Here is a 13,907-nt window from a genome sequence, read left to right on the forward strand (position 1 = left end):
AATATGATTTCAGCTCTGAGATGTTTCTTTTTTTTTTTTTTACACAAATTTCTAAACTATTAGTTCCTTCCCCATTCCCCTCCAATTCCTTAGCTATATTCGCTTTTTTTTTTCTTAATGATTTTTTAGGGTCATTTCATTTGTTCTCTCGCCATGGTCCTATACAAAATCCTGGTTTTCTGCACACTTGTGTCATATAGGCAGTTTCTGGCCACCTATAAAGTTGTTTGAGAATGAGCTTTACTAGTACAAACAAATCATACACACAATTATGGCTTTCAGAAAAATTCTAGGGAAAGGCTCTGACTTGAAACCTTTGGAAGAAGTTATTCTATATGACATATTTTTAAACAAATGTAGCTATATTAATATAGTAAATAATTTTTAAAATTAGATATAATTTATAGCTGTTGCTTAAGATATAAAAAATGACCTGGAAGTTATATGAATAGAATTTTCTTCTCTGTTAAGTGATTCCTTCCAATCTTTTAGGATTTATAAGAATGTAAGTAAATTTAATAGATATTGGCAAAGATTTAACCTAGTTTAACCTGTCTTCCAGAATAAGAGATGCTTTCAAGAAACATGCTCCCTTCAAGTCCTTGAGGATAATAAAACAGAAATATCTTTGAACAGTTATCTAGCAGGGCTCTATGAAAAGAATTTCTGTATTCCCATAGTCTTGTAATTTTCAAATTTTTAGGCTCTCATTCTTTGATTTTTTAATTCTCCCTGACGTAAGGGTGGAAAGAGTTAGATTTCTTTTTTTTGGTAGAAAATGGATTTTTATAAGGTTAAATTTATAATCAGTACAGGTCTCTATGAGTTTACGCATATTAACTAAGGGGAGCAGAGAGAGGATTTTAAAATTCACTATACTTTGTCATGTTGTCATGGCTTTGTAATATGTAATATGTATATGATGTATATGTATTCTCCCAGTTCCCAATAAAATTTATTTTCCTAATTAGTTTTGTTTAGGCTAATGTTATGATATAGGACACTTTCATTCATTTGTATCTACCATTATCTGATAGGATAACACAAATCCAGTTTTATGTCAAATAGCGTATAACTTTTACAACTCAAATAGTTACAACTTTTTATTGACAGAATCCATGCCTGGGTAATTTTTTTTTACAACATTATCCCTTGAACTTACTTCTGTTCTGACTTTTCCCCTTCCTCTCTCCACCCCCTCCCCCAGATGGCAAGCATAATAAATAATAATAATTTATAATATTAATATAATTATAATAATAAGAGTGCAAGGGATAATGTTGTAAAAAAAATTACCCAGGCATGGGTTCTGTTAATAAAAAGTTATAATTATTTAAAAAAAAAGAATATCAAGTCATTTGTTGGTTTGAACTATATAACTATCCTCAGACTAACTTATTTTAGGCACTAAGACTATTTGTCTACTTCTAGAAAAATTTAAAGAAAATGATTAAAATATGGTATTATATTTAAAGGAATTATATATTCTATTCAACAATAAGTATTTATTAAATTCCTACTATATAGCAATTAGGAAGTATGTCCAAAGGGCTATCAAATTGTGTATACCCTTTGATCCAGCAGTTTCTCTACTGAGCCTGTATCCCAAAGAGATCATAAAAAAGAGAAAAGGACCTACATGTACAAAAATGTTTGCAGCAGCCCTTTTTGTAGTGGCAAAGAACTGGAAACTAAGTGGATGCCCATCAGTTGAAGAATATCTGAATAAGTTATGGCATATGAATGTTATAGAATATTATTATTCAATAAGAAACAATCAGCAGGATGATTTCAGGAAAGCCTGGAGAGACTTACATGAATACTAAGTGAAGTAAGTAGAACAAAGAGAACATGGTACAAGATTATGTGATGATCAATTCTGATGAACATGGCTTTTTTTTTTTTTTAAACCAAGGAGTTGATTCAGGACAATTCCAATATACTTGTGATGGAGAGAGCCATCTGCATCCAGAGAAAGGACTATGGGGACTGAGTATGGATCACAACATAGTATTTAAAATTTTTTTGGTTGTTGTTCACTTGCTTGGTTTTTTTTCTCATTTTTTTCCTTTTTGATCTGATTGTTCTTGTGCAGCATGATAAGTGTGGAAATATGTTGAGAAGAATTGCACATGGTTTAACCTATATTGGATTACTTGCTCTCTAGGGAAGGGGAAAGATAAGGAGGGAGGAAGAAAAATTTGGAACATAAGATTTTGCAAGAGTCAATGTTGCACACTATCGTTGTATGTATTTTGAAAAATAAAAAACTATTATTATAAAAAAAAATTAAGTTCCCACTATATACAAGACACTAAAATACAGTATATAGTAGATTATAGTATATATGTATGACATAATATATTAACTATTATTACTGCACCTTGAATATTATGTATATATAATATACACTATTGTTTTTTAAGTCATTTTTGTATATATTTTAATAGATCCATATTCTAATTTAGTTTTAGTTATTTAATACAATTCTATATTCTTTTGCCTAGACATAATGTATAATGATTTATATAGAGGTGTGAAGTAAGGCTATATTACTTTTAAGACTAGAAACAGATTTTCTGAAATTTTTGAGAAATGAAAAACTTTAATTAGCACTTCTCTCTGGGGGAATAATCATTAATCAACATTTATAAAAAGTTCAGAGACTTAGTTAATACACCAAGGATATTAGCTGTATGGCTCTAGCCTAGTTTTAAATAAATTAATAAAAATGTTACCTGTATGAGAAGCTTCATATATTGCAACACATATCAATGTTCACTCTAACACGGAAAGTAAAAGGATATAAAATTCACTTACCTATAAAAAAAGCTGACCCTTGCTGAAGCCATATGGCCAGACAAGTATATAAATTGACATAGATACTTAAGCTAGTCAGAGTTGCTAAATATTTATACTGTAAAGGGTTTTCTGCTGTTTCTTTTTAAATTAAAAGTGTTACACATTTGTTTGGGACAAATATCTTTCAAAAGGGGCCTATTACAGCTATAAATGACCTCTTTATCAAAAAATTTCAACAAGAAATACGTATATGAATACAGCTACAGGCAGCATGTTATTTAATCATTTTAGTTTGACTCATCATGACATCATTTGGGCTTTCTTTTTTTTTTTTTTTTTTTTTTTTGGCATAGCTATTGAAATGCTTTGCCATTTCTTTCTCCAGCTCATTTTACAGATGAGGAAACTGAGGCAAAAAGGATTAAGTGACTTGCTCAGGAACCCATAGCTAATAGGTATCTGAGGCCAAATTTGAATTCAGGAAGATGAGTGTTCCTGAGTACAGGCCCAGTACTTTATCTATTTCCTATGAAATGTGGTTATCTACTGTATGGCATAGTTGTATTGGTTACTTTGCTGAACTGCTTTTTTCCCCTTTCTTTTAAAATGCCATAAATTTTGGTTTACTGGTTTCAGAGAAGAAAAATTCAGAAAATAATGTGATATAATAACAGAAGGTATCAATAAGATATTTTAAAGAAGAGAAAGATATCTAGGTGGTATAGTGGATAGAACAGTCCTGGAATGAGGAAAGCACAAACTGAAATCTGGCTTCAGACCTCTACTAGCTTCATGACCCTGAGCAAGTCACTTAATCCTATTGCCTTCTCTCCCAAGAAAATAATATTAAGAGTTGGAATGGAATTTATAGATTATTTAGTTCAACCATTTATGTTATAGATGAGGAATTTAAAAAGAAGTTTAAACGACTTGAAGATCACAATTAAAAAACATTAGTAAGGATATGTCAGAGAAAAATCCTCTTTTGGTAACTACAGAAATAGTTTAGGGAGTCTGAAACTCTAATAGGTGTTTCAGAACTAGGTAACATGATAAATAGGGTTTCAGAGGATCAAAAATTTGCCATTTTATGATATGTGCCATCATACCAATTAAGAAAACTGTAAACTAAACTTTTTCTAGAGAAAAAGGATATGTGCTATGCTAATTAATTACAGTAGGAATATATCTTACAATTTTAGAATTTGAATAGGTCTTCAACCTAAATGTTTTTCACTAATACCCAAACTATTGCAGACCAATAAAATCAGCATTCTCTGAGAACTTTCTGTGTTCTCCTCTTGTGGAGAGTCAGTAGCTGGGGTGGAAGAAGCAAGACCAGATATAGAGAACAGCCAGTTTTGCAAAAAGGCTTTAATAAAGACTGTATAGATTAAGTTACAGATTGATAAAAATCTGCCCCCCCAAATTTTTTTTGAAGCAATGGGGATTAAGTGACTTGCCCAGAGTCACACAGCTAGGAAATGTTAAGTGTCTGAGGGCAGATTTAAACTCAGGACCTCCTGACTTCAAGGTTGGTGTTCTATCAACTTCACCACTTAGCTGTCCCATGCCCCAAAATATTGATTGGGGAACATTGCTGGAGAGAGTAAGAATTGCCATCCTAATCCATCTCCCTCATGCTGGTTGGTCAGAGGTTGGACATTGGAGAATGCCTAATCATCTACTCTTTAAGGAAGACAATCCGAATATTCATCTCATCGTTTCTTAACCCAGCTGACATCCTGGATTTCATGATCTCTAGAAACTAATCATTCTTCAAGATGACTTCATCTCTATAATTCACATCTCCTCAGATCACTTCTCACAAGCTCTTAGGACTTCTTTAGTCTTGCCTACTCCCTACTTCCCTCCACCTTCCCCCTCCCCAACACACTTCAATTTCCCCTCTCCCATCCCCTCAGATAATGAACTCCTTGAGGATAGGGGCTGTTTTTATGCCTTTCTTTGTGTTCCAAGCACTTAACACAGAGCCTGACCTAGTGAGGGCTTAATGTTTATTGACACAACTCCCCGCATAGATTTTGTTGTTGTGTTTATCTAGTGCATCAATCTACGTGCAAGGACCAAAATGAACCGGTAGTTGTCCTGCTATTACATCTATCAACTCCCCCTGACCAAAGTAAAAAAATAAAAATTCATTGAGAAGTTGACGTTATTCTAACCATCCACAGTGGAGGGAGGCGTTTTAAGGGAAAAGCCCTGAAAAGCGGAGGGCGATTCTTACTCTCTCCAGGATAAGTGAAAAATATGCCTAGGATTTAAGACCCTACAATGTTTGGCTTCAGTTTTAATGATATCTTATTTTCCCAAATACATGCAAACATAGTTTTCAACATTCCCCTTCGCAAAATCTTGTGTTCCAAATTTCCTCCCTTCCATAGATAGCAAGCAATCCAATACTGGTTAAACATGTGCAATTTCTCTAAACATATTTCCATATTTGTCATGCTGAGCAAGAACAAAAAAATCAAAAGAAAAAAAACACGAGAAAGGATAAAAAAAAAAATCAAAACACCAAGTAACTCAAAAAAGGTGAAAATGGTGTTTTGATTTCCATTCAGATCTGACTTTAGTCTTGTCACAAGATTATCTTTCATAAATTTTGCTTCCAGTATAACTGAATTGCCTACCTGTTCCTCAAAGCCAGAACATCTAAGAAGCCTTCGATACATCCCACATTCGCCACATTTGCCGATGCAGGCTAATCAGGCAACAGACATTATTAAGGGCCTACTATATGCCAGAGCCCGTTCAGTGTAGACTTTCTGGAGCTAGGAAGCTCTCCGGCCTTTCTCCTCCATCCCCCCGTCTGGAAGCTTCTGGAGCTGTCCTTTCTCCACACAGATCCTCAGCCTCCAGGACGCCGGCCCGACGCTGCCCCAGAGGAAATTAATGGGTAGTTCTCAGGGGACACTGTCGCGGCTGAGAGGGGGTGGGGAATGGGGATGGACGGGCAGCGCGCGTGCAGGGAGCTACGAGGCCCACTTAGAAAAGTACAGTGGACGTGCACGCGCGCGCGGAGTTCGGACCTGAGGGGAGGATAAACAATCTGGAGATGCCCAACTGGGAGAGGCGAAGGAATAGGCCCCGAGCCTCCCTCTCTCTGCAACGTTAGAAAGGCTACGTCCCCCCATGCTTCTCACTCTCGAGAAAAGGATGCTCCAGAGCCATGGGCGTGGGTGCGAAAAGGGAAGGCACGCGGAGGGAAAAAGAGTAAAAGAAACACGGACGAATGGGAGAGGTGTATAGATACGCGTGCGCATGAGAACCAGAGTCTCGGACGCTTGCGCCGCAGCTGCGGGAAGGACCGCTGCGGGGGTGGGGGAGTGGGAGTGAACTTGAAGGGGACTTGAAGAGTCGGGCAGCGCGTTGAAGCTGCTGCGGGGCGGAGGGGGCGCGAGGGGCGGAGGAGAGGTGCTGGCTCTGGAGAATGCTCGTGGAAACGGCGCGCGGGGGAGGAGGACGCGCACCATGAGGGGCGGAGCGCGTGCGTGCTGAGTTGGGACGGGTCGCGAGAAGCCGCTCCTGGCTCTGTTGCCGCGGCAGCTGCTTGGGACTTGTAGCCGGCAGCCGCTGCGGCTTGAAAAAAAGGGGGTCGCGCGGGGCGGGATTCTGCCAGGCGAACGCAAGCCGGGAGCCGGGGGGCTTGCTCCGCCTCCTCGGGCCTAAGCCGCCCTGAAGAGCCGGAGACGGGGAAGAACTGGCCGGCCGGCCCCGGGGGAAGCGGAGACCGCCGGGGAAGAAGGCGGCGGCCCAGGGCCCGGCCGCCGCCCGGAACAAGAAGGAGGGGGGAGACAAGGGGACCATGTCCTCGAGGAGTCGCAGCAAACTCTCTACCACCGAGCGCGTCATCAAAGGTACCTGCTCAGCACTGGGGAACGGTCTCTGGGCTCTGCGGCAACTGAGGGAAAGAGATAGGGCAGACCCGGGTGGAGTGAGGGGTGTCTTCTGGGTCAAAGCCGGGGAGTTCTGGGCTGCTCCTCCGACTCGGAGGGCCCCGGGAGGTGGTGGCCGGCTGAGGGGCAAAGCGGAGAAACCCGGGCCGGCGGGACTACGGTCGCTGCTTGGCAAATGGCCCTGTGCTGGCTGAGGTGATCTCGGAGATGGGGTGTGGATTTCCTGTCAGCTCCTTTCCATCACAGAGGATTTCTTTGATTCCTCTGAGTAAGGAGTGATTCTCAGGTCAGACCCCACCCCCTCTCCTTTTTAATCTCGGGATTTGTTTTTATTCTGCTTTTCCGATCCTATGGACGATCTCAAACTTCCCAAGCCTCCAAGAGTTACTATCTTCCAGTAATTCCTCTTTTGAAAATCGAGGCTGGAAACACCCCAAGTCATACCACTTGTCAATTCTCTTTCCCCTTTCCTTCCCCTCATCCTAGTCTGGTACTTTACTGCATTAAAGTCCCCTTAAAACGGCAAAAATAAGCCTTCAGAGAAATCGCTTTAAGGAATCTTACTTATTTCCTTAAAAGATGCTTTGGGCATTCGTGTTTTTTACTCGTCAGTCAAAGCCCGAGAACGATATTCTCCCATCTTGGTGTTCACTTTAGGAATATTTTTCTCTGATAAGAATATAGAAAACTAATTGCTATCAAATTATCGACTGAATTAAAGTAAGGTTTGTGCTTTGTTAAACTGTCAAATGTATTTTCTTTAGTATGTCTGTATTCAGACTTCATGTCATACACTTTCCTGGTATTCTTGGGTAGCAGAACTTAGTTTCTGAACACCAATGTGTGCTTTCATAATCCTGACGACAGACCTTCACTTTGGTTTGGAGGGATTAGTAGTGGTTTGAAGAAAATCTTAAGACTTTTCCCCAAACCCCCTCGTTTTAGGTTTAGAGAAAGAAAGAAATAGTGATTGATGTCGTGAAAAAAATTTCTAAGGTCCCTTCTGGGCTCTCCAGTTTTGGGATAGAGAAATCAATTGAACACTTAAAAGAGATGAGAAAACAGTTTCATGGTATTGGCCGAATGTGAATTTAATAAATACTCTAATTCATGTGGAGATAAAGTTATGGTATAGTAGAAAAAATACTGGCTTTCAATCAGAGGACAGTCAGAGGTTCAAATCCCACATCTGACAATACTATTTGACATTAACCTCCTTGTGCCTCAGCAAATGAGATGGTTGGATTAAATGGCTTTTGAGTTCCATTTCAGATCCAAGTCTATAATCTGATGATAATTATCATCAAGGCATGAGGTTTATTTTATAAATAATTTGAATTTATCTTCTTAGCGCCAAAACTTGAAAATTAAACCATTTGAATTATACATATTTCTAGTCGAGGTAAATTGAACATAGTATACTATTTCTCGATGACCCAAAAATCATCATTATGCATAAGTTACTCTTCTGGTCCTTTAAAACCCTTTATTTGTTATTAGTAGGAGTAGAAAACTTGAATTATTGAGTGGAGGAAATATCCATACAAATCACTGATTATTTAGAAGTACTTAAATAAATATTACAAAAAATACTGACCTCTTGATAGGGATTTGGACTCTGGTTCTGGCCTAGTCACTAATTTGCTGTGGGAAACTATTTTACTTCTCTGTGTTTGTTTTCTTGTGTATAATAATATCTCACAATCTTCCTCACAAATTAAATATTAAAACCAAATGACAGTGGATATGAAAGGCTAAAAATACCACCTAAGTGCAAGGTAGTTTCAGTGATGAGATGGAGATAAATTTAGATGATTCTTGACTATAGGAACTCTAGGACTCTAGGAACCACTGACCTTTGAATTTTACTGAGAAAGTTTTATAAGTTTCTCAGAAATTGTAGAGGCCATGTGGTATAGTGTATACAGTGCAGTCTGGAAGCCATAAAGCCCTGCCTCTGATGCACATTGCCTGTGTGATCCTAGGCAAATAATTTACCTTCTGAATACTGCTTGATCAATTACATTGATAAAGAAAATGTGCTTGTCCTGGAATATTTTATATTAGTGAAATCATAGATCCAGTCCCTTTTTGTTTTTGACATTATAATGTTCCCTCAAATTAAAATACTCAATTTCACAAAAGTATATGTAGTTTGTCCAAAACAGGACTCTTTACAGAGACTAATGCAGCTGTTTTTTTCTAGTTTTGTGGATCCTAAATTTTTCTGTTGACCATGTTGATATGACTATAACAAATGTATTAATATAGAATGTTTATCATGCAACAAGTTGATTGAATTTTTATAATATAATGTATTCAGCTCACTCAATTATCTATTGAATGCATATTTTGGGAAGAATTTGGCTCTGGTTTGACATTTTGGCTCCTGGTTGTTACTTCTTCCTAATCTGTAGAAGTAACTTTGTAGGGAAAAAATAATAATAATAGATGTTGAGATGATGTGGTCCAGTGGTCATAACATCTGAGTTCAAATTCTGCTTTGAAATTATGTGGAAAAAAAAAAACATAACTAACCTAGGAGCCTCAGTTTCCACATCCATAGGATAGATTGGACTAGATAGCTTCTGAGGGTCTTTCAACTCTTATATTCTATGATTTGCTTTTTAAAAAACTCTTTTCTGTGATTTATTATAATGTTTCAGATTCATTATGGCACCATTTCCAGTACCTAGGTCAAAGAACTTGAGACTCAAATGCTTGAATCCACATGCATGATTCATTTTCAGCTTGATTGTTGAAATTCTAAGCTGTATATTCTTTTTATTTGGTCACAAAGAATATTGCTTTTCTTTGACAAAATTTTTAAAAGTATTTATAACTTCAGATTGAATATTTCTAGAAATAAAGTTTAATTTAGAAATAGGAACACACATGTATGTGATCTATATCTATAGCTAATCTTTAAAGATACAGATACATATCACCTATATGTACATGTGGCATAGTGTAGAGATGTCAAACTCAAGACCAGAGAGAAGACCTGTGGACTGCAGAACTCCCAAGAAATCTTGACCAAGCTTAGAATGTACTTGGAAAATGTTTACCAAAATAAAAACAATGCAATATAAATAATGGTAATTTGTGATGTTCTAGCCTATTAGGATCTGGTTCCCTAGCTTAGTAAGTAGAGAACTGCCCTGGAAGCCAGGAAGACTTCTGTTCAAATCCTGCCTCTAATAGATACTAGCTTAGTGACCCTTAGTACCTCACTTTACCCCTCAGTGCTTTTACAGTTCTCAGACTGTAAGTTTCAGAGCAGGTAGCAGCCTGCATTAGAAGAAGGAGTTATTTGAGAGTTCCCTATGCAGGTAAAATTGTAGGCCCAGTCCCTATTGCTATCCCTACATATCTGTTTATAAGTATAAAGAGTCTGTTTGTAAAAAATCATTTTCAAAGTAGACAGATCTTGGTAGAATGTAGACTTATTTCATTGGAGACAAAGTATTCCGATTCTGAGGAAATTCGTAACTACAGTATTTAATATTTTTAAAAAACTTTAAGGCTTGCATATATTTTTTTGATATTTGATCCTGTGAGATAAGTCATATTTTTATCCCCATTTTCCTGGCAATGATACAGAGACTTGAGGATTTAAGTGACTGGCTCAGGCTTATATAGCTAGGTAAGTGTCCAAAGCAGGATTTGAATTTGGACCTTTTTGATCCCAGATTCGATGTTTCACCCATTCTGTTGCCTAAATATAGTGTGTAGAGATTCATATAAGCTAAAGACTAGTGTACCACTGAACCATAGGGAATTACTAGTTTTCTTCCCCCTTTCCTTGGATACATGTCATAAGTTCTCTTTTTTCTTAATTGTATTCTGATTCTCCAGACACTCATGTTAGAAACCCTTGTCATCCTCAATCTCCTACTAGTTTCTAGTCAGTTGCCAAATATTGTTGATTCTACGGATTATATAGTCACCTCTAGTTAACCCTTTTCACTTCTCACTTAGGCTATTGCAGTAGTCTCTCAATTGGCCCTCTTGCCTTTGATCTTCCTCTCTCCAGTTCATCCTTCACAGCTACCAAGTGATTTTCCTAAAGCATAGATCTAGTGATGCCATTCTCTGGTGAATCTACATTTGATACAAACTTTTCTACTTGGCAGTAATACTTCATATTCTGGTTCCATCTTACCTTTCAGATGTATTTCTTTCTGCTGCTCTTCACTCACTCATTCTACAAGCCTAGCCAAATTGGTCTACTTATTTTTCAGCCAGCATCCCATCACCTGTCTCTGGGCATTTTACACAGGTTGTCCCCCTTGTCTGTTCTTCTTCCTAATCTTTATCTTTTTGAATTCCTATCTTTCTTCAGAGCTCTGTGTGGTCTACCTGTGAGGTCTTTCCTGATTTGAATTATCTTGTACTTATTTTGTGTATATTTTGAATATATATATATATATATATGTATATATATATATATATATATATATATATTAGTATTTTCCTGGATAAAAGAATCAAATATCCCTACTTCATGAGAGTAGGGACTATTGGGTTTTTCATATTTGTTATCTTTATGTTACTTTGGTGTTTTGTACATAGTAAGCAATTAATAAGTTATTTGATTTATTGATTATTTTCATAGTTTTTATATTCCTGGATTTTTTTTAACATTGTTGTCATTTTTCCATGATTCCTAAGTAGTCATTTCCCTCTAGCACCCCAAAGAGAACTCTCCCTTGTAACAAAGAAATACAGGTTTTAATTTAACAATTTTTTTTTGCCATTTTTTGCTTTTACAGCATCTTCATTTTTAAATATTTCATTCCTTCTTTTTTTGTTTACTGAACTATCCTTTGTAGCAAAGATTTAAAAAGAAAGAAAAAGCAAGTCAGCAAAATGACTTATCACATCAACTATTTAAGAATATGTACAATAATTCACGTTCATAATACACCACCTCTAATAGGAAGAGAAAGAGGTACATTTTCTTAATTCCCCCTCCAAGGCAGATTCTTGCCTATTATGAGGGAGACCACGAAGTGTCTCTTATTTCACACAGTCACTGCCTATAATAAGATTAGACCTCAGGGGAGAATCTTGAGCAATATATCCCTTCCTTAAGGGACCTCTGTTCTGCCACTGATGCTCTGCCTGCACTTATTCTTCAGTGGTTATCATACTCCCTCTGAATGATTCTGAAACCCTGATTGCTGATGTACTCCTATTCTCCATCCCTTTCACACTATCTTCTTCCTAGTCCAGTCTTGGACTTTAATCCAAGCCTTTCAAGGTCTCCTTCCAGATCTGCCCATTCTTTTCCCTGTGCATTGTGGAATTCCTGTGCCATCAAATTTTGTTTCATGTTAAATTTTTTTCCTTTCTCGAATTTCTGGCATTAACATCTGGCAGATCTAACATCTGCCTCCTTTTTGATGGACACTGTTACCATTAACATTGATGGTCACCGTTACCATCAAAATTGATGGTATGGGCAAATGGGAATGCTCCTTCCTTCCACATTGCTACCTCTAGATTTTTCTCTCTAATGTCATCGAAATTTTTCACCCACTCCAGATCTTGATGACCATTATCTAGGAACACTCTTTTCTCTCACTGACCTCTTCTCCATTGTCTTCTTTTCTCAGAGTTTACCTTGACCACAGTCTTTCTCTTCATTGTAATTTCTGCTCTCATATAAGAAAATTGGGTTTCCTCAATTACTCTTTACTTCCTAGTTCTTTAGTCTATTCAGTTCACTTTCTTTAGCCACACATAAAGATAATCTTTGATCTTACCATTTTAATGTTCATGAACTCTGAAATTCCTTTATCTGATTATAATCTATCTCATTTTCCCTTTGTCTTATGACTTCTAAACCTGTTATTTTTATGTTTTTATTTTACTTAAAAAAAAAAAAACAATTTCTTTCTCTTTTGGGAACAGAGTGGTTGTGTTTTCTTTTACAACATGACTAATATAGAAATATGTTTTGCAGCCCATATCAGATTGGCTTGCTTTTTCAAGGAGGGAAGAAGTACAGGAGAGGAGAGAATTTGGAACTCAATTTTTAAAAATCCCACAAACAGTAAAAGTTGTTTTTACATGTAATTGGAGGGAAAATAAATATGAAATAAAAAAAGAAATTTTAAAAAATAATTCTGATTAGTGCAACCATCAATGTTGACTTTACATCAGAGAACTAATAACAAAACATTCCCCTCTTCTGGCAGAGAGGTGGTATATCACAAATATAGAATGAGGCATATGTTGTCAGACTTTGCCAATGTACCAGTTTGTTTCCCTTAACTAGACTCTATTATAAAGAAAGACTCCGATACAAGATGAAGAGAGAAGGCATCATTGGGAAGTGTTAGTGATACTAACCCATTTTATTTTACTTTTAAAAAAATTAACAAGTATGTATTTTTCCCTCCCCACTATCCTCTTCACCATGACCCCAGTTGCTCTACTCTTAGTTTTTTTTCTAGCCATTATACTTGCCTGTACTGGATACACTTTTCTTTTGTCCCTGTCTTTATGTCTGGTGAACCAATTAAATTCTATTATTCTTTATTCTTGAGTCCTTCCTTTTGTTGCTTCTTGCCAAATCCCAATTTTTGATTACTTCTACATTGTCTCCTTCCTTCTTGTTCACGTGCTATTCAGTGGTATTAGAGAAAATCACAAAATCTTGCTGATAATTACTATAAATTTTATCCGATCTCAGTTGGGTCTTCATTGCTATATGGTCTTTATCCCTCTTCCTTGTGCCTCCTAGAGTATCAGCTCTTATTGACTATGCACCTTTTTTTTTTTTTTTTTTTTTAATTGGGATTACGTGACTTGGTCGGAGTTACACAGCTAGTGAGTGTTAAATGTCTGAGGTCAAATTTTAACTGAGATCCTCCTGACTTTAATGCCAGTGTTGTCTATCCATTGTGCCAATTAGCTGCCCTAACCACAAATTGTTTAACAGAGAGGAAAAGTTTTTAGCTAAATAGATCAACACATCAAAAAAAAAATTGATGTTAAATCCAGTGTGCCACATTCCTAGATTCTTTCTCCTCTACAGAACCTTATTGCTATATGGGATCTGGAACTGGAGTAAAGACTGTGTTTGTTAAGAAGTAAACAGTTGTGAGAGTGATTTAGAACATTGACAAGGATTGATAACTGATTAGATGTTGGACTTAAGGAAAAAGGAGAAGT

At 36.9% G+C, this 13,907-nt stretch overlaps 1 protein-coding gene across 2 annotated transcripts in view; it reads left to right on the forward strand.

Moving 5' to 3' along the window:
• The first annotated feature begins 6,255 nt into the window (after window positions 1-6,255).
• PPP3CC (protein phosphatase 3 catalytic subunit gamma) overlaps window positions 6,256-13,907 on the forward strand; it is a 123,101-nt gene continuing 115,449 nt past the window's right edge. The window contains exon 1 of one of the 2 annotated variants that reach the window (XM_051975702.1): window positions 6,256-6,683. In XM_051975702.1, coding sequence (XP_051831662.1) covers window positions 6,632-6,683 — 52 coding nt within the window. In that variant the 5' untranslated portion in view covers window positions 6,256-6,631. The remainder of the gene's footprint in view (window positions 6,684-13,907) is intronic. The other variant, XM_051975703.1, reaches the window with a different exon arrangement.

Source organism: Antechinus flavipes, chromosome 2 (genome assembly GCF_016432865.1).
Source record: "Antechinus flavipes isolate AdamAnt ecotype Samford, QLD, Australia chromosome 2, AdamAnt_v2, whole genome shotgun sequence".
NCBI classification, from domain to species: domain Eukaryota; kingdom Metazoa; phylum Chordata; class Mammalia; order Dasyuromorphia; family Dasyuridae; genus Antechinus; species Antechinus flavipes.